The 25,971-nt window shown below is 26.3% G+C and overlaps 1 protein-coding gene across 1 annotated transcript in view; it reads left to right on the forward strand.

Annotated features, from left to right (window-relative positions):
* Ptpmeg2 (Protein tyrosine phosphatase Meg2) overlaps nt 1-10,905 on the forward strand; it is a 188,520-nt gene extending 177,615 nt beyond the window's left edge. The window contains exon 12 of the mRNA XM_075365180.1: nt 1,907-10,905. Within this exon, the coding sequence (XP_075221295.1) occupies nt 1,907-2,136 (230 nt within the window). The 3' untranslated portion in view covers nt 2,137-10,905. The remainder of the gene's footprint in view (nt 1-1,906) is intronic.
* The last annotated feature ends 15,066 nt before the right edge of the window (nt 10,906-25,971 follow it).

Consider the following 25,971-nt stretch of genomic DNA (forward strand, 5'->3'; position numbering starts at 1 on the left):
AATCAGCTAATATTTTAAACGTTATTACATTTACAAATTTAATTATTGACTTATTCATATATATGTTATATCAAATTTAGTTGCTTCAATGAAAAATTTTTAATTAATATCTGACCATTTTCACCAAAAATATGTTATTCCATTTTTCAGATTAAATCTTCTGCCTTTTGAAATAGGAACTTTCAACCCATCATCTGAAGTCACTACACCACAGTTTATTGATAGTGTAAGAAGATAATATATATATATATATATATATATATATATATATATATATGACTCATCGAAGCACACTATTGCCTATTTTCAGTTCTATTTTTGTACGGCTGTCAAGATACTAAATATGTTTAAACCTTGTCATGTTGCTCAGTGATAACCTTCCTGTTATTTTAATTTTTTCTCCACTAAAGCCTAATTCTTTTATTATTTTTCTCAAACTCCTCTTTTCCTGAATAACCAATGGCATCTTTAACTATTAACATTATCTTTTTTTACTGTTGGCAGTTTATGAATTTCATGAAATTTTTTTATAGTCTGTCTCACTATACACTTGTAAAAATCATGTAGTCCTGTTTTGCAGGCTTTTCATTGGGGTTTGTATTTTATTAGAATAGAGAAAGAAGTCTCCATCAGTTAATTTTTGTAGCAACTGTTTTTTTTCTCTTACTTGGGATTGCGCCACCTCACATGCAACTGCTGTTCTTTCTTCACATTTGTGTGAATCAGATGTTTCAGTCTTCCTGTACTGACTTCAGAAATCCACCTTCTTGTTTCATAAACTCATACACACTACTTATTATTTCACAGTCGTGCCGTTTTTGTTTTTTAGTTTTATAGACTTAAGTTTACTCATAATTATAAAACGTCAAAAATACACAACCAATTATAAAATGAGACTACTTTTTTCAATCAAAACTCAAATAAAATGAAACAGAAATTGGACGAATGCTTTTGCAGGTTCAACAAATGCTGGACTAGTTAATTGGATTATACTCAAAATTTAATAATATTTTTTTTTTATAGCAAAATATCGTAATTATTTATAAAGTATGAACAGCAGAATTAGAAAATATTTAAAAGTAATCCATAATACCATCCAGTAATATAAAATAATAAGTTGTATTTACAAGAAAGCAATTTACTTCTGCGCTGAAAACTAAACTGAATATTTTCAGTTTGGATAACAGACACCGTACTAGTTGTAGTCAAAGTTTCAAAATTCCTTGTGGCCACCTATACTGCATTATTTATTTTACAAATCGTGGTTTGTGTACATTCTGTTTTTAATTACTTATTCTGAATTTTTATTTCCTTTTCATCTTATGAGATGAATTTAATACATGAAATTAAAAGTAAAATCCATGTTTCTTTTCTGTTTACCCACTTGAAACACTGAAAACGGTCTTGGAAAGCATACATTTTGAGAAGGTTTACATTGCTCCATTTTACAGAGATTTCATTGTGTTTAAATGCGTAGAGTATATTTGCAGTACATATATGTTGCTGGATTAGTTTTTAAAATACAGATTAATTTGCATAAACGTTTTGAAATTTATGAAAATTGTGAAATTATTATATTTTAAGAAATCAAGACTTTGTTTATTATCATCCTTAATTTACAAAATGCATTTAAAAAATTATGTCTTTAAAGGAAAAACAAAAAATGATCAAATTCTACTTGAAGGTAATGAAGTTCAGATGTTAAATGAAATTAACAAATAATTTCATTCATTTTCTAGGTTTAAAAATTATGATGACAAAGCCTAAAAGAATGTCAGAAAATACTACACAATTTTTACAAGGATGAAATTTTAAAATTTGTAAAATACATTGATCTAATATACAAGATTTAAAATATGTCTGTTTCATTTATAACAAAAAATTATTTTTTATAATTTTGTTGCAGGAACATTTTGCACGCTTGATATTTGCATATCTAGGTTAGAGGAAGCAGGTACCATTGATGTCAGAGGTACTGTAGAAAGGATTCGGGGTCAGCGTGCATTTTCGATACAAATGCCTGATCAGTATATATTCTGTCATCTTGCGTTGATAGAGTATGCATTATCCAAAGATCTAATACCTTCACCTGATCTCGCTGCCTTTGAAAATGCGCCTAGTGAAGACTCAGATTAAACAAATACATATGAGCTAAACATCACAATTTTGTATTATTATTAGTTATATGCGGATGTGTTGAATTTAACAAGAGGGATGATTAGGAAGTATCTTACATATTAATATATGTATATAAATGTATTTTAAATATTTTATTTAATCATACTATGAACAAATGTATTGTAAATTAATTTGTATAATGAGAATGATAATTTAAAATGGTTTTCTTCTGTCGTAAGCAAGTGATATAGCAATTTGTTTTTAAAAGAATGGTTAATTGCTAAGTTATTTTTGATGTGTAATAAAAATTCGATATATATATATATATATATATAATAATGCATTTATTTAGATTTTTTTCTAATTTGATAATTGCATATGTTTCAAATTTTAATAAAAACTTTCTTTTACTAAATCACATTTAAAAAAATTAATATTAAGGTAATGATTTAAGATATGCATAACAATGTTGTAATCTAGTATTATGCTATCAAAAATTCAGCTTTAAATACATTTTTTATTGTTGGTTAATGAAAAATGCAGTACAGAGTATTGAAAAGTTAAATTTGCAAGGTTTATTCAGAAATTAAGGTTTGTCAGCTATTAAGAATAATCCAGGTATATGTATTATTTACAAGTACATACACATCCAAATCTAAGGTTTTTGATATTACTGTTGCCTTTTATTCATTGATATTTACTTTTTGTTCATATTTTGTGAGGCCTTTATACTCCTCATATTAAAAATTAATTGAAATCTCCTAAATCAAATTTTATGAATACAATTTAATGAATGATATACATACATTAATAGGAACCTCTTTGATTAATGCATTTTCATTTGCATTGTTATAATTTACATTGCACATTTTTATATTTTATCATCTGATATACTATGAATCAGGTTTCATAGTCAGTACCAACAGTGAGTTCAATGATTTGTGAGTATTTTGTTCAAATTACATCAAACTTAAATGTTGTGTGCGACTAAAGAAGCTGGAAAGAAATTAAAGAAAAAAATAATGAAATTAAAAATGAAACCATAAAACTGGCCAATAATATAGGATTAGAAGTAGAAAGCAGATATTACTGAATTTGTAGAAAGTGAAAAAACATGTATAAAATGTAGATGTGTTAACACAAGCTGAAAATGGCAAGCCACCTCTAAACAGCAGTTTGAGCAGCATGATGCAGCATTATCACTACTGAAAATAACAGCAATTGAATTTTTAATTATGTGCTCCTATAAGCTACTTTCAAATGTGTAAGATGATGTTTAAAACTAAAAAAATAGGTAAGTACTTCAGTGATACAAGATGTTCCATGATCCAACAATGACAAGTGCAACTCCCAGTAAAGGAGAGGACATTAGATATTTGTTTTAAGAGACCAAGGTGAAATAAAACCCTTTAATTATATTTTGTGATAATTGCAATTTTAATTAAATATAGATTTATTTACATTTATACCATAAAAATATTATTAAAAAAATTGTGTATATTGGAATATTATTATGACTCGCTGGAATATATTAGTTAATGTAGTTCTATGAAAGTTAACTCTATGAAAGGAGAAGTAGTATCTCATTTGGCATTTTTCATACGTTTCAAATTTCCAAGCACAGCCTTGCGTTTATGTAATGAATTAATCATCATTTTAGACAAAAAATACAGCATATTTAAAGTAAAATAATGTCATCAAATTATTTCTCATTTTTCACTAAAAGCAGTTAATCTCTATTGCATTGTTTTCTTAGAAAACTGTTCTTGATATGCACACTTTTTAATTTACAATCATGAAAGGTAACATTTTGAAACCTCCCATACATTTTTTTCTTTTGCATATATCTTATTCTCTTACTTTTTCCATTAAGCAGTTTTTAGGTAAGGTAGAACCTTCCTGTGTTTGTTCTTGTATGGCTCTAGCATTTGAGTAAAATGCTGATTGATGTAGTATATATTTGAAATAGTTAATATAAATTGTAACCAGTTGTGCTGATTTCATTCTGGGTAGTAATTGACAGCCATATAGTAACCTAAATTTATTAGGAGATTGTCCAAAAACCATGATGGTAGTAATAATAAATAACTATTTGTATTCATATCAATAAATTAATACCCAATTGTTAGTCATTTTTGGCCATAATTCAAACCAAAAACCTTATAATCACTTAATTTTATATTTACAACTTAAAAGAGTTAATAAGTTTGGAAATCTAAAACATCATTCTGGTAAACTTTTGACATCTGAAATTTCAAATGTTATGTAGTTAAAAAATTACCATTTAATCTTTGTAAAATTCAAGATTTACAATATGCCAGTATGATTAAAAAAAAGTTGAATTTTATTACATTTTTTTTTATTTATTAATATAATTTCTCTATATAATGCCATAAAATAAAAATAATTTTTTTTGTTTTATTGAGGCTAGGTAATCTGGAATCTCCCTCAACATAACCATAAAAAGAGTGTATTCTTTTCATCCCAGAATATGACTGTAGTGTAATAATAAATTAAGAGGGTAATACCCAAGAATTTGAGCCAAAGGGTACATGTTAAATTATGATATTAGGTGTTAAAGTACACTGATGGCCTATACTGATGGTATTTGTTATCAAATGCCTACAGTTTTTCAAAAATGAATGTTTAAGTCTTCACCTCTATAATATACAATATTATCCTCCATTTTGGGGGTCTTCAGTCATTCATCCTGGCTCTGTGGCTGTAACATCCCAATCTCCTAAGAGATAAAAAAGAATGCTTTAAGGAGACCTTAAAACTCTCACCTTAAAGTGGAGTTATTTCTCATTTTATATCCATCTGGTAGATAATCTCCTTCTCACAATCATTTTCCTTACTTTTGATCCCTTCCTCCCTGGTGACTGTCCTAACACTCACTGGATCTGCACCAAAGACTTGGGGGCTTAAGAGTCACAGCATCCTTGGAATTGTATTATTTGATTGGAGACAATTTCAGATACTGACCTGTCTTAAAGCTGTATTTATCTATTTGCCTACACAAACCTGATCTGAAATTAAAATGCTTATTAGATAAAACTGGCTCCTGGTATATTCATGTATGCTTTTATCTTGTATTTACATCCATGTATCCAAGTATGAAATACGTTAAAACATTCTTGAAAGTAAATGATAGATGTATATCATATTGATCATGGAACTGATCCCTGTTAAACTTATCTCTTTTGGTGTCTTTCTGGATAATTCACTAATTTCAACACTCAACCTATTGCATTTTTGAGTTAATACTCTGTGGAAAAGTTTCTGTGGCACTGTAATTTCTTAGGTATAGAAAAAGATGGAATTTGCTTTGTTAAGTCTGTTATGAAACAGGGTAAAACATTAACCATTCAAAATTTGAATACATAGATGTTTAGTAGTACTACTTGTGTCCTTAATTGCAGATTGTTAGTAATTTTTTCAATGAGTTCTGTCACTTGATATTCACTTAGTGTAAAGTGAGGAAAGTTTACCATTTTTAGAATTTTTTTGTTATTATGTAACTTTAGGTCTTGAGAATTAAAAATAGATTTTTTTGTTTAGATTGTTAGCAGTGATATTTGTTCATTTTTACTATTAGTAAAACCTCAGTGACATTTGTACACTTGCTGTAACTTGTAACTATACATTTTCTTTGCATATTTTTAATATTTTTTTTTTGTCTAAAGCATTAAAGCTAAACTTAAAATTGGCTGGACTCAGAACTTTTTTCTTTCTTGAGTAGTATTAGTAATTTTTATTAATCTTTTTTTGAAGGAAGATTAAGAAGAGACCTTGTTTCTAGATAACAAATACTTCAGCCATATCAGTCAATATCAGTTCCTAAGTTGGTTTGCAGGCCACTCCCTTACTGTAAACCAAGTATCACTGGTTCTTCAGGTCCCCAGCATTCTCAGCATGGAGAATCTATTGAAGTTAGACCTGCACCAGTAGAACCAATAATTAGGAAAAGGAGATCAAGAATAAGAAAAGGGAATGGGTATTGAAAAATTACAACATATCCATGATACTTATGTAAAGATCCTTAATAAGTTTGATTTAAGTAAATATAAAAATATCAATGTAAACAATACTTCTTGGATTCACACTGAAACAAAATAACATAGAATAAACCCATATAACTAACCCAGTCTCACACCACTTAAGCTTACATTACAAACCTAATGAAACCTTACTCTCTGAATAAATTTCATGTAATTAAAGGCTTCTCCCATCTCTGTAAGAATTAATAGTTTATGTGCCTAACATAAATCATTAAAAAGTGTGAAAATAAATATGATTTTATGATTATTGCTTCTCTTTATTTTCATAATTCTTTTTGGAATCTGTTGGTCATAATCATGTGTGATTAGTAATCATAACTATAAATGATAACCTAGGATCCACAGTCTGTAAAAACAATTTTTTATTTAACGTATAGAACTACTTGTTATAGTATTATTTAATATTCTACATTCACTTTTTTCATTGGATATCTTGTATGTACAAATTAAAGAAATAATTTATTAAGAAATGTTTTTTTTATAAAGCATAAATGGAAGTTGATTTTTATTTTTATTTATATGCGTATCCCGGTGTATAATTAGGGTAAGATTTTTTTAAATATCTTATTAAAAATTTTTTTGTATTTATAATTGTTTTGGTGAGTATGTAAAAACATTTAATTCTATGAGAAAGCAATTTTTAGTTTAGAGTTTAGTTTACTAAACTCTACTTTTTAACTATATATGTATATATACACACACACACCTTCTATACCTAGTCATCTGTAAATTTTTTTGTTAATATAATCTCAAAGTAACAGTTTTGAGATTTATTTCTATAGCTTGCTTTACTGAAATGAATTTGTAGGTTGTTCTGTTCCATTATCTGTTTTTCAAAATCTTAAGTCCAATCATTAAAGTGAACAAACAGGAAGATTTATGAGATTTTTGTGCTTAACAACTTATCTTGTAATTAGGTGTAAATAACATTTTTGAAGATTATTAGGTTTTGTGTGTGTGTAATTAAACTTATGAACTTAACTTTGTATGTTTATAGAAAATAACTTACCTAACCCTACAAGCACAGTACTAAAGTTTTGTAGTGGCTATTTTTGAATTTATTTTCAGAAATCTATTAACTTTCATTGGTTGTTTTCATAATCATTAGTTAATTGTATTAATTTCATTTTGAAGTTAATTTCTTGGATTATTATAACAAAATTATTATATATAATATATGTTACTGGTTTGTTGGTTTTGATTGTAAATTTTTACTGCACAATATTATCATCAGCACATTAATTCTTACTATTGTGCTGTAAATCGCAAGAACTGCATTGAGAAGTAATATATAATTCTTAGAGTTGTCATCTTTAATAATGTTCAGAAAAGCTCATTTATTACTTTCAAAGTCATAAAACTCTATCATTTTTAGATAAATAAATTTAAAAATCATTTCTAGAGGTACATATTTAATATTAATATCACTAATTCACTAACAGGCATAACTTAAACATTGGTATATTTTAATGCCCAGTTTACACAGTAGTATTGTTTCATAGTTTGTGTATGCAGGAATAAATTGAAAAAGAAAATCATAAAGATAGAAAAATTATAATGTTATAAAAAAATGTTTTCCTAACAGTAGACCAGATGAGAAAGCATGTCGTGTCAGTCAGTGTTTGTAAGTAGACTAAAAATTCATATTTAAAAAAAAAAATGATAATTTATACCTAATAATTTCTGTTAGTAGAAATATTACAAGTAATTAGCAGAAGACTGCTGCTGGGTCATGATAGATGGACTGAAATTATAGATGAGGAGGTTGTTTCCCTTAAATAAATTTTATGTACCAGTAAAAGTAGCCAATGTTATGTGGATAATGACACAAAAATCTTATTATTCTGCTCAACATTATTTTACATGATGAAAAAACGTTTAACTATTTTCCTTAAATTTTTTTTCATTTCCTAGCTTTTCTCAACTACCTTTTTAGAAATATGTATGGCATGTATTTTGTATGTCGTACTGTATGATCTGTTTTTATGCATATAGCTTTATTAACTGTTATTTGTACTGTTTCATTTTTTTATCCTTGTTATCCAAGCAATATTTTTTTGTGATCTATAAGGCCCTTGTTTTGTCCTGATAAGTGGATTAATATTTTTCTTGTTGTTTATATCATTATCTTTAAATTATTTTGAAAATATAATCCTTAAAATAAATTAAAAAAATGCAGTAACAAAACACTAAATAAGTATTTAGTTAGAGATTGTTGTAAAAATTTTATAATTTAAATACCATGTAATTTTACTATTTGCCAAATACATTTTCAGAATTAAATTATTATTTGAAATAGTTTCTGTCTATTCTTATTAAATCTTCATTAGGCACATTAGTGCTTGCTTAACTCAGCAGTATTTTTTTTTATTTCCTTAACTATCTGAGACGATTTAGTCATACTCACTGTTATTAGAGATTGTAAAAGTATTTTAAAGAAAATTTAAAAAGAGATTGTTACATCACAGTTACTCTTTGCACTGTTTATATCAAAATTTTGTAAAGTAGAAGAATTAAACAATATTCACAATTTCAATAACTGATTGAATAATTAACAGGAAGTCATAGTTCTCTGTTAGTTTGACCCTTAACCTTCGCTTTATTTCACGCGCGAATCAAGATTTCGGTAAACGTTTGTTTATCTCGCTATTACTGAATTGTTTTTCATCCAAAAAATCTGAAAAAATTAGGGTATGTTAACAATGCGTTATTAATTTATATTGTTCAACAAAAATTAATTTTTGTTAATATTTGATTATGTTGCGTGCGCACAAATATGGTATAAAAAAAATTAAATTTTTTTTTTTAATGATGAGTGACCTTTGTTTTTTATATTTATATAAACGATAGACTTTTCTGGTTAATTTGATGTAAAATTTATTAATATCCGATAAAAACTGATTATATAAATAAATTAAAAAAACACTACATTTCAGAAAATTGTCATTGAACCAGTATAAAATCTAACTTTGATATATATATATATATATATATATATATATATATATGTTGCTTTTGATGCATGTATAAAAATATTTTGAATAAAGAACAAGTATGGTTTAAAAAAAAAATAATTTAAAATTATTGCTTCCTTTCATAAAAGTCACGTTCACTTGTTATTCTATTGAATTTACGTTTGCATAGCAATTATATAAAAGATAACAAACCGCTAATATACATAAGAATAAAATAAAAAAAATACCAAAATACTATGACTTAAACAATGACGTCAATGAAAAAAAAGTACTGTATGTTTGATCCCTTGTGAAATATCTACACCATACACGGCTGTTATGGTTATTACATTTTCTCACAATTCAAGGCATTGTGATTAAATCCATATAAAAATCTATTTTCTATGTTAAATGGTTCATGAGAAATTTGAATTTGAAAAATTGATTGCCAGTGGTTAATATAGTGACCAGCGGGAGACAAGGAGTTAAAAACCACATGTTTTCTACCCATAATTATCTCACATAGTTATTTTGATTTAAAATATTTTTTTAAACTAAAGAAATGTATTTTATTACATTTAAAAAACCTGTTAAGTAATAATTTTGATTTAATACTTAAATATAATGGTTAGTATAAAACACTTATTATTCACTTTCATAGTAATTAGGATGGAAAATATGGGGAAAGCTCCTAAAATAATTATATTAGAATGAAGAAATTATATTACATTTTATTTTTATTTATGCATTGTGTAATGACAGAAATTTAAATAGCGGCTTGTTTAAATGAATTGTTACATTTATTATAAAATAATAAATTATACAATTTTTAAACACTAGTTTCTAATTAAAAATTATTTTTTTAATTTAAATTATTAAAATTTTATATAAATTGCTTTAATATAGTTGTAGTGTTTTATTCCATTTATCAAGTTAAGTGCATATAAAGTTTTTATTATTGACGCGTTTGAAATGATGTATCCCTATCAGTATAATAATAATTGAATCTAATAAATAATAGAAGTTTCAAATACTTGTATACATTCTTAGTAATTAAGAATAATTTTTTTTTTTTAATTTTTGTAACAATTAGTTCTAAAAAAAGAAGTATAATTAACTTGTAGACAGTATTAAATAATATAAACTCTATTAATATTATTATTATTAGCATTGGCAGTTTTTGAAGTATTTTCTGTTCTCTTAACATTTCTTTCAATAAACATTCTGTTCACCTTATTTTAAACTATGTAGTAAAAAATTCTTTAAAATGTTTAGAGCAAGAGAGTTCATTACTGATATTCCTCCATCAAGAGAATCATTGTCTCTAATTTAAACACTTACTTATGCAGCAGGCTTACCTACCATTTTTCTACAATTTAAACTGCTTAGTATATTCTGTATGCTGTGTGTGTGTTTTTTAGTGTTTTTAAGAGCACATGGTGATGTTCTCTTTTATTATTTCTAAAAGTTTTAGTTTAAATAGTTATTTTATTATAAAAAAACTCTTAAGATAGTAAAAATGTAAATCATATTAATGTTTAAAATAAATAAAATTTATAAAAGAGGAGGAAAATTATTCTGAAAATGTTTACTTTTTAAGGTAAATTAAAATATATATATATATAAATATATATAAAGAACTGGTATGTAATATAATGTTATTTAAATTTTTTTCTAAGATTCGTTTCACATTTGAGAGGGGGCTGTCTGCAATTTATAGTATATTGTGTGCATACAGATATTTACTAGCTAAATAAAATACCTTGACAACACTGATCGTTGTTATTATTTTGACTGAACATTTTACTTGTTAGGAAAAACTTAACTACTGACAAGAGCTTAGCTGTACTCAATAAATTAAAATTATAGCATGGTTAACTATAATTATGTCATACATGGCAGATGATCCTCCTAAGACAGGCCTAATTATCATTACATACTTATATTTAGTTTTTTTTTGTTGTAAAAATAAGATTCTTTCTTATCATCCCATTATATAAAATAGTTTTAAAAATTCATTGAATATATATATATATATATAATTAATGTAATTTTGTAAAGTTTTACTGAGTTAAAATAATATTTATGATGTAATTAGCTTTTAATAATTTTAGATAATTGATCTAAAGTAATGTTCTTCTTGATGTGATAGTATTATTATAGCCTTTATTGTTTTGGATCTTTTTTTCTAACTGTGGATTAATTAATGTGTTGAAAACACCTTTAACAGTGTTAATTTATTTCTAATTAATTTGAAGTAATTAATTACTGATAATAAATTAAACTAATGAAATTTTACCATTATTATTCATGATTATTAAAAATAAGTAAATTAATAATTTATACATCTATAAACTAAAGTTTTTGGGTCATGTAAGTAATCTGTGATTTATATTATACAATATTATCGTAATAAATATAACACGAGATCTTTTAAAAATGTTTAATTTCTTTGTTTAAAAATGTTTTATTTATAAAGTCTATCATAAGAAAAACTTGATAGACATTGATTCAATGATCTTAACCTTTTTACTTCCAGTCCTGGTCTTCGAATCAGTTTTGCTACAAAGCTGGCAGATTTTTATTAAAAAAAGGAAGTTGAAAGGAAGAAAGGCATTTGGGTATCAGTTTTATAATCATTACATTATACATTATTTTCTGTATAAATATAATTAATTATTACACTTCTTTATAATTAAGTTTAACTTCCATAAATCTTATAAGCGTCTTAAGATTTATGGAACATTTATTAATAATCCAACAGTTATAAAACTGTTGCATTATTTATTACCATGTTATATGCCTCTAAAAGTGTAAATTGTTTTTTTTTTAGTCTTGTCACTTTTCGTGTATAATTTCAAAGTTGCCTTAGAACTGCAGTAAAATGTGGTTCTTATACCTACATGCTTACAGTATATATTTCTAAGGAAACATTACTATTCATACTGTAACCTATGACAGCAAATCATTGCTGCGATGTGCATCATGTTAGCAGCACTGGATGATTAGGAACAAAGCACTGAATGAATGGAAAGGAAGTGCCACCAGTAATCATGCAATGAACTGAACTGAGTTTAAATATTCCCTCCAATACTACTAGGAGCTGCTTATTCTCTGAACTAGGTGATAATTTGACTAAGTGGTTTAACATGAGTTAAGTGATCATAGACCATTTCTGAATATAGCTAGACATTTAACTATATTTACTGCTTGGTAACATTTATATGGCTAAAATTATACTGAATATAATTGAACACCAGCCTTTTAACCTGAGTAATTTTCTGCATAAAATGTTTACTGAACTGAGATGTATACATATTCTGCTAAAATGTTTAATCAGTTAAATAAAGTATATAGGCTAAAAAGAACAGTTACATCATAAATATTCGTTTATTATTTGTTTGTTAAATGAATCATTGCATTTAAAATTTTTTGCCATATGAATCCTGGGTGGGATGGTGCAGTGTCGATTTGCAGCAAGCCTTTGGAGCCGAGATATTCTTTAACCTGGGAACAAAATGTTTTTTAACCAATTTTCAAAAATATTCATCTCCATGCAGGCTTTTCTTTGGTTATAATAATGAACAGGAAGGTGTTCTGCTCTTGAACCTTTTAAGGACTGTTATGTATTCCTTATGACAGTCAGTTTCAGTTTATGCTCCCCTGAAGCATTGCTACAACACAAGACAATAAGTCTTCCTTTGCTGGACTTGTATCCTGGTGCTTGCCGTTCAAATTTAAAAGCCAAAGTACGTCATGGCAAGGCTTTCCATTGGAGTCCAGTACCGTCTGCACTATAAATTTGCTCTGGCAAAAAATTGTTAGACAAAGCCAATTTTTCAAGAAAAATTTTGAACTTGCCAGCCACTGTTTGATCATTGCTAAGTTTCTAACTGTAAATTTCTGTTTCTTTAATATCATGATGTTTGAATTTTGTCAGCCACCCAGATGATGCATCAAATCGCCTTGTAAGTCAAATGTATTGTAGAAAAACTTTGCTTTCTCGGCAATAATAGGGCCAAATAAAGGATTGCCTTCAGATCAAACCTGATACACCCACTCTAGTAACACTTTTCAAGATCTTCGTAAGTTGTTGTCTTACTTTCATTATTATCTGTTTATTTTTGACCAACTATCTTTCATTCTGTAGCCATATGATAAAAAAAAATTAAAAATTCACTGTACAGTAAAACCACACACGACAGACTCCAAAAGTTGATGAACAGAAGACAGTATATACAGTATCAAAAAAACAAAAATAAATATAATATGCACTGTAAAGTTAACAGACACAAAAATTAATGGCAGACACAGGAAGTTGACAAACAAATGGTGACATGTATACAGTTCTAAAACAAATGATACCCTGAACTAATGCAATGATTTACTGATGAGTTAACACACTATGTACAGTACTACCAAATAAAATGCACTGTCAATTAAATCTAGTATACGCCAGTATGTGTTGAACTATTACTATATATTATTTATTTTGTTGCACATTTTTCATGACATTTTATATATTCATTTTTTTTTTCATACATTACTGTAAATTTTCAATTTATGAAACCTCTCGTGGATAATCTGTTCACGTGTAATTGAGAGTTTACTATATATCAATTTTTTAGTTGAATGGGTTTAATGTATAGTTTTTAATTATGTAATGTATCATTTTTAACTCCATTAAATAAATTCAGACCTGATGAATAGCCTTTAATGTGTGAAATGAATTTTTATCTCCATTGTTGAACATAAACTAAAGATAAATAATATTATTTTGTAAAACAATAAACAATAAAATTTTTTAAATTGCACCTCATTTTTCAAATACTCACATTAAGAGGAGTATCTTATAATAATGACATTGACATACTGTTTTATAACAATAAAAAATCAGGATAGGCCGTAAAATGTTAACAGGCTGTAAATGTAAATCTACCAATAGAGTATTGTTCCTTTATGTTTTGTATTATTAAGTATGTGTCACCTTATACGGAAAAAGTAGCAAAGTTGAATGTAATGTTTTATTCCATTTGCAGTAAACAAACTCATTTATATATTTTTTTCTCATAATAATAATCATAAAACAATTACTTTCTGATAATTGAAAACAAACATTATTTACTAATATAATAGAAAACTTTTCTGAAATAATCTATGAATTAATACGAAAACTACATGATATTGAAAAATAATGTCAAAATCTGTGGCAGAATTGTTAATGTCTTGGCTTTTATCCAGCTCTCAAGTTTGAACTTCAGTCAGACTAGGCTATTATTGTTTGATAGAAAATTCCGGTTACATAATCCCATACCTAAACTTCAAATTTGAAATTGACCTCTCTCTTTTTCTGTTTACCCTCTGGAACTACTGTAAGGTATTACTTAAAGGGTGAATGAGGATGATATGTATGAATGTAAATAAAGAGTAGTCTTCTCACAATATCAGTATTTTAATTTGATCATTTTAACCACCAGAAACTTTTTATTTGAATGCAGATTAATTTTTTACTAATTGAAATAGGGATCCTTGATTATATTAAAAATGCTGCTTCCTTACATACCTAGAAAAAAAAGAATTTATTTGTGAGATAATTATGTAGAAATAAGTAGTCTTAATTTTGGAAAATGTGCCATCACAAAATCAGAATATTGTGCTTAAATGTATTATTTTTACTTATAAAATAGTATTTAAACACACAAATAATCACCTTTACAGTTTCTGAGTGTATATAATTACAATTTCATTACAAGTTAACAAATATAAAAATTTAAATGACTTACTGCCATATGTAACCATTAGGTAAATGAACTCAATACAAAGAATGAAGCTAACTTAGCTAACTTGGCAGTTAGCTAACAAATGGTGTTAGTTCACTCGGAGGAAGGGAATTGAGTGAAACTAGAACTTAGTATGTAAAGAAATTAAACTTGACTAAGAAACTTTAAAGAAATAAAAAATTTTATTAATGCAGGAACCATGCTGATTTGAAAAGGTTACTATTTATGACGTGTAATAAAAATTTTAGGAATGTTTGGCAAAGCTGTTAATGTTGTATTGAAGTAATCAATCAACAGGAACCGCCAACTGATTGCTGAAAATTTTCTGTTCCTGCAAATTTAAGAAAATACTACTCTACTCAAATGACAGATTAAGCAAACACATTATCATATCATAATTACTTTAAAAACACAAGCTCCTGAGTTATACTTAACTGAACTATACTGATAATTCTTGTTACATTTCAGGAACGTTTGAATAATTTATGTTTACCCTGCACATGCAGACTTCAGTTGAAAAACATGCATCACTTGTAAAAAAAAAAAAAAAAATACTATATGATTTAAATACTTAAAGTGTTGCAAAATAATCCTAATTTTCATTTCAGTAAATCCTGACTGGAATTCTAATACATTATCCAAATTGTATACACTAATTTTTAAACAGGACAAATTTTATATAAAGCTGATTTAGGAATTTTAATTTGTTCTTTATGGAAATGTTTGTACTGTGAAATTTTAAGTAAATCAATTGTCAAAATTTTTTTATTAGTTTGTATCAATATTTTAATGCTTTTTAATAATGGATCTAAAACCTAAATCCATGGTGGTGTGGTGCTTCACAAGGCAATCCAAAATATACATCTTATGCCTTGGTTTGTGCAGTTTAACGAGTTTATAAAGTTTTGGTCTAAGCATTTTAGGATAAAATGGTATTTGCTTCTCCTGTAGCCAAGATACCATTTCTGATTTCATAGGTTTTGTGGTAGGTGCCGTATCTTATTGATTATTACGGAACACAGCATTATCCAGCACTACAACCAATTACAGGGTAGATTTGGACAGTTTGTTTTCCACTCATTTCATGAAATCTTTGTACTTCATGTCATCGTTATAATCCCCATTTGTCATGCTACTTTTTCATATCAGCAGAGAGTTGTTTACAAACCCCATCTTGCCACCACCATGCATGATTATCCCTTAGTCTCCTTTTGATATAAAACAAAGTATGCCCTGATCAGAATTATCCGACCACGTTTTGTTTAAGATATAAGATGTATGTTTCATCTACATAAACAATTGGACTTTTTTTCTCTGTAGTGTTAAATAAATCTTAAATAACATACTCTTTGTTCTCATATTTATCATTTATGATGAGAATATTTCTATTATTTTTTTGTTTTTCTCCTTCAAAATCGTAAGGATATCAAAATTTTCCTGATGCTCCAAACACCACCATGAAAATTAATAGCCTCTTTCAGTTTATTGCTGTAGGCCTTTTTCTTGCAAATAGAAATCGTAAACAATTCGCTTGACTAAGCATTTATCGATACTGTCTAAATTGGTAATTCTGTTTTCCCATATATATTTTTTTGAGGTTTGAAATGAGCATTCACCCTCCAACAACCCATTCTTTTCTAATAATTTTAACAGTCCTGGCCAAAACCTCACATGCAACAACAGTTCTCTGTACACACATTTTCACAGGAATAATAAATTATATGCCTTGGAACCACCTGTTCTTGGAACTGTTTGGCCTTTCTTTCCATAAACTGATTAACATTCCATATAATTTCCCAAGCTTGACTATGGAGAGTTTTCCCTCTCTAAGTTTTAATGTACAACCCTCCATAATTGTTTGGAGAATACTAAAAATATGCAAGAAAATAAACATTCACTAATATTAAAATATAACTACAAAACTATTATACACAGGATAATGCACTCAACATATGAAAAACCAAAATACGGACAATTATAAACAAATTAAATTTATCTTGCACGACTACTTCACAATTAAACTGTAAAACAAGATTCTTAATGCATTTGCATTTTATATACAAATGTATCATGTTATTAGTAATCTGATTAGATAGATACAACAAACCCTGCTCACCTGTTCTGCCTAAACCAGCTGACAGTTCAGTTGACAAAGACAAGGGCAAACTTTCAGCTGACTTAGTATATCTTAAGAAGAACATTAATTCATGCCCAGATTATAAACTTCTGTCCATCAGTAAATTTTTTTTCATCATTAAATTTATGCTTCCTAATGGTTTTTATACAGAAATCTCTGTTGGTAATATTAATCATTTACCTTTTTTCTGCCACTTTAACACTTATTGTTCAGTTGTCGCTGCAGTTTATTGAAGTAAGTTTGTATGTTAACTAAATTCCAAAAAAATCAGAGAATTCCTTTTCAGTACAGCTATTTGAATTAACAGTAATAAATAATTCATGAAAAACTGTGAAACACCAAAAATTATGAAAGAAAATATACTTTACTAAAAAACTGGAAATCATTTTGTACCATAAAGATGCATTATAATGTAAAAGATCTATCTGTTACTCTTATCAAAATTTCACATTAAAAACATTTTTCAATGTGAACATGGTTTTATACTGATTAGTACTTCTTCCATGGAACTGTCATTTATGAAGCCAAAAGTTGTCTTATTTTGACACGCTTGACCTAGAAATACATACGTCTTGTAAAAAAAACAAGAAACTTCATTATATTTTTGGATATATTTGTCTTGTACTACTGGCTGAATACAGTTGCATCAATAGTAGCATTAATGTACAGGCTGGAAGGATCCTTACTGGGATGTTTTTGGGGGAAATGCAAATTTGTGCAAAAAAATTCACTATAATTAAAAAGAAGGTTATAATCTTCAAGTGAGTCAGTTTTGGAAAAGAGATCAAAAGTTAAATGATTTTAGAAAAAAAATACTTTATTACGATTTGGGTTTAATCTGGGAGAAATGGAAATATATTAAATGGTGAAATGGATTGTACAGAACCTGTGTAATAAAAATGTTAATCAACCAGTTCCTATTAGTAGCCTGTTTATTCATAATTTATATGAGTTAGCTGAACATTGTTTATTAATGTTAATTGTAATCTTAATGTAGGTTTGAAAATGTACTAAGTAGTCCTAAGATGACTCTTAGGGAATGCTGTACTGAACAATATTTTTTTATCCACATATGAAGTAGTAAGTATGATTTTGATAGCTTTTTTTACAATTAATTAATACCAGTAAGAAAATAGTATTTATTTGAGAAATGAAAATATTCTACAATTTACCTGTGTAACAAATGTAATTGAAACTTTTTAACAGATCTCGTAATTTGTATTTATTTATATAATAAACTACCTATAATTTTATTAGTGTCAATTTATGACTTGTATATATTGTTATTTGTTATTATAAGTGATCGAAGGGTGTTAAATTATATTACTTAATTATATATTGCAAAATAAGAACTGTTTTTTTTTTTTTTTTAATAGTGTTCCAGTTTAAATTCATCAGAAAGATTGTGTAAACTCATTTCATGAATAATCACAAAAAATAAGGAAGGAAAATAATCAAAGAAAAATAAATAAAAGTTAATCTCTCATTTGTGTAATAATCATTCTACAATATTTATTCTTATTGTACTCATAATATATATTTTTACAAATTCATCACTATTTTTTTTTCATATTCAAAAATGTGTTGCTCATTTTTATCATGAATAGAAATATAAAAGGATTAGTTTTTCTTCAAAATTTTCAGTAGATTATGTTCAGTGATCAGTAAAATTTTAATCTTTTTATTATTTTTATCCACTTCCCTCTACAGTTGCATGCCACTATACATCCAAGGGATGGTTACAGCATTCAGTATTTTCTAATGTTTATAATGTGAATTGGTTTATTGATTATGCTTTTGCTCATTGGTATTTCATCCATTTATTTTCAAGATACTAATTCCTAAATTATTCCAGGTGTTATGAAAGCATTAGCTTATAAGGAAGTGATTCCCTTAGGTTGAAAGTTCTCTTCTGTGTTTACAAAAGATTTATTATTACAACATAGTACGCTCTCTTTTCTTTACTGTAGAAACAGAAATATCAGCGAAGAATTCAATTAATAGAAAAACAGTTTTTCATTTAAAAAAAAAAAATTAACCCAAGTGCTATTATTTTTTAATGCACATACATTATTTTTCTTTATTGGTTTTTAATGTATAAAATAAAATATTCATCAATTTTTTTTTTTTAATAATGTGATATTATTAGTGTTATTTTTCACACAATTATTTATATTTACTGGAATAACCAGATGTTATTGTAAATATTGCACGCTAACTATGGTACCTAGTATAAAAAGTAATAAATGTTACATTTATATTATTGTATATAATGTAGCTGTAAAATATAATTTTATATACTATCTTCTGGCTTTCTTTTTCTTAATATTTTTTGTAAATAATATATTCATGAAAATTAGATTGAATATAAAATGTTATCTAAATGAAAAGCTGTTGATTAATCTAAAAATTTATTAGAGGGAGAATACTGTATAATTTTTTTTATAGAACTGTCCATGAAAAAGGTCTTTTTTACATTGTGCTCTTTAAATTTACAATCATCATTTTGAATAAAAAAAATCTTAAATTTCCGTGCATTATCATATAATTCTGGTTCTTCTTTTGATTTTCTGAATTGAGTGTCCCTAGTGGCCTGTTATTGCACTAAGTGGCTTAGATACTTCAAAAAGTAATCCCTTCTCATTATCATCCTTTGGTATACAATGGGTAATTGTTAGCATTAGATATTTCTTTGGTCACATTATGATTAATTGGGTAGAACTTTCTAAAATGTGACATTTCAGATAAAATTGTATTATAATTTAATTATTTTCAAGAATCATTTTGCTACTGATATTTAATGTGTTTTAATTTACTAAAAGTGAAGCCTCTGATTTACCTATTTTCAAAATTTCTCAAAGTAATATTAGGCTCACAGTTTGAGTCCACAATATTAAAATTCTATACAAATATAAACATAATTAAAAGTTACAGTTATTTCTTTTTACAAAGGCCAGACTCATAAATCATATAGTAGTATATTTTTATTATGCATATTTGTTTTAAAAGTATAATACTATCTAAAACTTTCTACAGCAGCAAATAAAACTCAGGGATACCATAAATGTAGAAAAATTATTTTTAATGTAAAAATCAAATGTAATTACAATTACATATTTGTTGAAAAGCAGAATTTTCTATAACATAGAAAAATCTGTATAATTAGTCAGGTTGCATCTTAACAACATTCCCATACTGTCGTCCAGTAAGTAATTACTTCACAGAAAATTACATTTAAAAAAGTTAATTCCTGTATAAATGAAGTTTTTAAAAATTTTTATAAATATTTTTTTTAAAATCAAAATGTAGTGTGAAATACTACTTAATATTCAACTATTTTCTGCTTCTTAATACTTCAATAGTATTGTGCTCAATTTAGTTGTACTAGATATAATGAATGGTGTATACTTTCATTAAAGTTAACATTTTCCAGTTTTCATGTTGCCCAAAATTTTATAATTAATTTAGTAATATTTGTCATATAAGATATAAATAAGGAACTACAGATAATAGTGATCACAATTTTTCATAGGTCATATAGCTCTCTTTGTAAAATGAGACTTGAAGAAAATTTTTCACATGGTATCCAATTGAAAAATATAAACACCATTAACTTAATATATTATTCATATTGGCAATTATAGGTTCAACTGACACTTAATTATCCTACTCTTTTTTATGATGAAATGATTTTGTAAATGTAAAAATATCTGGAATTTAAAACTGGCAAACTTATGTTGCCATAGTTAATCCTTAATTAAGGTAAGGTTTGTTAGTATATTTCTTTTACGAAAAAATGTTCTGGAGTGGAGATTGCTATAATAATATAATTATTTGTTGTTATTTTTACATTTCTAATTCATATTACGTTGATCGAAGTATAGAAAATTGTGTTCTCAACCGTTATGTAATAATGTTTTATCAATATGTGTCTTTCATGTTCTCGCACAACATTTAAATCCAACTCAATTGCACGAGATGTTCAACAACCGCCTAATTGTGAAGCTAGTCTAGAAATTGTAAAAATGTTACAATATTAAATAAAATTGTAAAAAATTTTCTTAATATGCTTAATTAAGTTCCTTAAAGTACCAGTGGTTTAAATTTTGTTATTAGTGTAATAAAAAAATATATACATATATAGTTAAATACAATAGATACCTCCTCCTATAATAACTATTGATATTTAGATTGATTGAATATAACAGAATAAATCAAGCAGTAATAAATTGAGTCCTTAGCATTGCACAACTAATATTACACAGACTAAAAAGAAGGAAGATTCTCTTTCAGTGAATTTTTTATGTAAAATTAAAATACTGAATTTTTATTAAATAAATGAATTACATACTCAATTTTGGACTACAAACTACTTATATGTCATGAACAATTAGAAAAAAAAGTTAAGTTACCCAAAACAGTCCTAAAAACCTTTTTGTACAGATTTAATTTACTTTTTAAACAAAGAATCCAAAGGGATGAGCATACTTTTACCAAACAAAAATATAAATTGTCGCCCAATTGTTAAATACGAGTAATTGTAAAAATTGACTTCAAATGAAAATGCTATTGATATCATTTTATTATTAAATGGTCTGTTTTATTTATTATTTAATCATCAATATGAAAAGCTGATGTTCTGAGTCAGTTTCTGTGTTACAATTATGTTTTGCTCTAAATTTTAGATAACTCCGTAAAGATATTCTTCATTTTCTGATATATTAACAAAATAAAATAAGAGGTTCATTACACTAAGTGGTTCTAATTAATAACTAAGTTATTAATAAATTAGAGATTATTTCTTTAGTAAAATATTATTATTATGTAGTTCTCTGACACCAAATGTATTAATAGGGTTACAAATACCAAAATTGATTAAAGAAGTAATTATACAGTTTCTTCCTGGTGATTGTTATTTGTTTTCAGTAAGCATATTTATATGCATGAGTGTGTAATACATCTTTATCATTTAGTTTATTATAGTTACTATTTATTCTTTCTTATACTCCTTAACTTTTGTAACATATCATAGTGTGCATATTTTATTTAGTTATTAAAATTATCCATAATTATTTATATATATATACATATGTAATTAAGTATTTATAAAAGTATGCATTATATTTTTATACAGAACTATTTGTAAGGTAATAAATGATTTTTTACCTGTAAATTTTTTTTATTAGTGTTACTGCATTTAAAAATAAATGTTTTAAGCAAGAAAACTTGCTCCAGTAACATAATATGAACTTCCAAGATTTTTAGTAGTAAAATAATTAACACCGTATAAAAAATATTAATTCCTGTTAGATAAAAGTGTAATGTACTGAATAACTTTTATCATTAACCTTTTTATTATTAAGTGTGTATTTTTAATAGTTTATGTAAAAATATTGTTTTAACAATAAATAAATTAATGTTAATATGTAAAAGTGGTTTGATATTTACACAATTTTTATTTTTTATTTTTATTAATAACATTCTTATAATAATGTGGTCCATTTCTTATATTAGTTTTATTTAAATAAGATTAATTTTTTAATTTATATAATTATGGTTGTTTAAATCTTCTTATAAATCTGGCTTTAAAGGTAATTATATTCCTCTGTAAAATAAGTTTAAAATTAATTTTAGATATTTGTTTTGTTATACAAATATTTTAAATTACTGTATTAAAATATTTAGACATAAATTACCTTTTACATTAATAAAAATACAGTTAGTATTTCACAGTCACATTCTGTTGTGGAGGCCAGAATGTGTTTTTTTTTTTTAACTAAATTATAAATCAGATGGATAGTGTTTATTCATTGTTGTTTTGTGCTGTTCATCTTAGCATTTTATGTGACACATGTAAAGGCATTTGAGGTACAAAAGGCATTCCAGGTTGCTTTCTCTGATTAATGTACAGTTCACAGGAACTGGCTGTACAATTGAACAAATAGGGTTGGCATGCTGAATACAGCAATATGTTTAATTCATTAAAAAGGACAGTGTGGGAAACCACTTCACTCTATTTTTTTTACCACATGGTTTATTTCAGTATAGCAATATACTGATAAGTAGTAAACAAATAAAAATATTTTAAACTCATTTTACTAAAAAATTGTCTTCTAAATTTATTTGGAATAAAGTTAAATGGAATCAGTAATTTGGAACCTGTTAACTTATTTCATGTTAAATTTGGCCAACACATTAGACTTCAGTGCTTTTTAAAGGTTACTAGTGGTTTGGAAAAGTTTATCTGAAAAACATTTTTTTGTCGTAAGAATTGCTGCTCTTTCTCTGCTAATGGGATAATAACACCCTTTTAAGCAGACAAAATTTGATTTGGCATTTATAACCAGATAAACATTTAATATGATATCTCCATAATAACCAAGTACCATGTTTGCCGTTTTATTATACTGGATAACTAAACAGAGGTTACTTTTTTTAATTTCTAACATATTTGTTGTTTCCTTCATTATACAAATGAAAATTTTTTAATTAATAATTTAGGTAAAGTTATTAATTTATTTTTAAAATTTCAACATTATTTTTATTATTTATATTGTAATTTATTAAATTATTTAATTCTAAATACTGTAAATTAAAACTGATATTTATTGTGTATTAAAAAAAATCCTCTCAAAGAATTTGTTTTTTTTTATAATCTTTTGCATCTACATTTCTCCTGAAACAATTTCACTGCCACTGACATTTTGTAATTACTATCTCCTCTGTCTGATGCAAAGGGGCGTTATTTACTTCCTTACCAACCTTTACTCTCCCTGTTAATAAATCTAAGTAAATAAAAATGACTTATTTTGCCACACAATGAGATTACGGCTTTAAGAATATTATCCACAATACTTTTCACACTTTTTATCTATATTTTTGTTTAAAAGAGTATATTCAAAACATGGTAACTGATTAATAAGATTTTCACATTATATAATCTTACATGTTACATGGCCTTTGTTAAATTATCTTAATTTTATTGAGGGAGGGTATTACCCCCTTCTCCACACAATTGTTTTCCATTTATTTTATTCCCCAAAGAATAATTTTTTCCATGAATTGCCTATGATGATTTTAATCATGAAAGAAAAACAAGAATGTAGTTTTTATGTTTCTGCTTGCAAACATAAAGATAAAGATGTAAAAGAATTTTAAGAAAAAATATAGTGTTGGAAAAACCTGAGCCAGATATTAAAATATAAATAACTAAAAACCTTGACTATTTAAACAAATAAATAAATTTATCTTATTAGATAAAAACTTAAAGCAAATTGTTCAACTTCATAAAAAAATTAATGAAATGTAATGTAAAGGTTACACAAAGCATTTACTATCTTGTTATCAATACAGTAGAATATAGGTGGACTTAAATGCTATGCATTGTAATCTGAATCTTAAAAATAAGACAAAAGAACTTAATGTATATTTTGTTAAATTTAAATATATAATGCCCAAGTAATGATTTCAGATCATCCTGTTTGACGTTCAAATGACATTAACGATTTAACAATAAAATTCTTTGAAGAGATTATTTGTCACTTTGCTGCAAAAGTTTCAGAGACTGAACCCGTTGGTAACCTAAAATCTCAGTAAATAAAAGTTGCTATCATAAATAAAACAACCGCAGCAATAGCATCATTTTATAAAATCCCCTCATCTTGTCACAATTTAATTAATCAGAGATTGTAATATTAATTGCAGTTCAAATAGAATTTTGCAATATTGAAGTCCAATGACGCAAGAGCAAGCTTTACACAGAGTAATTTTTTTCCTTCAGATTGATACTTCTGTTTAAAAGTTTATTTAAATTTAACTTTGGATAATTTTTTTTTTGAACAAATAATATCAGGGATATATTTTTGTATAAAATTCCTGCCTATTCTAAAACAAAAGTTGTAAAACTGCACAACACAGTTGGACCCACAATGTAAACAATAAATGTATATTTTAAAACTTGTAGAGAATTTGGGTCTGAATAAAATGATTTGAATAAAGTCCATAGAAACTAAATACAAATGTAATAATTTTAAACTTTATTTAAAACAAAACATATCAAAATGTGTCAGATTTTAACTATATATTGTTAAGTGAAACAAAATTCTCAATATTACAAAACAAAAGAATTAAATATTTTAGAAAAATAATTTTATCTAAATTTGTCTGGAAAAATTTATCTCGCAAGCAATATCAACTGTTAATTCTAACAACTTTGAATTTTGTACATCATTATTTAATAATGTCTTATAAATTTTTTAATGAAGGATACACAGACATAATTTTTATACACGGGCTGTGCAATGGAAATGCACAGCAAAAATATCATCAAAGATTTCTCAATAGGATTCCAGCCACATAACCATTGCTTCAGTATTTTGATGCTTACATACCACTATACCACTGGATCATTACAATATTCATATATTGCTGAATGACAAGAACATCCTCTCAAAGAAGAAGAAAATGTAATTCAGCACATTGAATGTAGCCCAATCATCAGTACCAGAAAAATTTCTCACTGCACTGGTTTAACGTAAAGTAAAGTACGGCGAATATTTAAAATAGATAAACTCCATCCCTTTAATCTACAAAAGGTACAAACAAAATTTACTTCCTAGAGATTTCCTTTAAATTTTTGCCATTGGATTATGGACAATGTTATTCTATTTTTTATTGTTGAAGCTATAATTACTAGGAGTGGAATTTTTAATTAAAAAAAAATACTAAATGTATGGAATTATGAAAATTCACATGATGCCAAAACTGGTTACCAATAAATGTTTGGTGTGGTATTTATAGGCAACAAAATTTTGGTACATTTACTTCCAATGAGAACACTTTGGTGCTTCATAATTAAACTTTCAGCAGAATAATTTGCTAGATGTATTGGAAGATGTTCCTTGCTAACAAGAAGCCAGATG

This window comes from Lycorma delicatula, chromosome 1 (genome assembly GCF_047948215.1).
Source record: "Lycorma delicatula isolate Av1 chromosome 1, ASM4794821v1, whole genome shotgun sequence".
Classification (NCBI taxonomy): domain Eukaryota; kingdom Metazoa; phylum Arthropoda; class Insecta; order Hemiptera; family Fulgoridae; genus Lycorma; species Lycorma delicatula.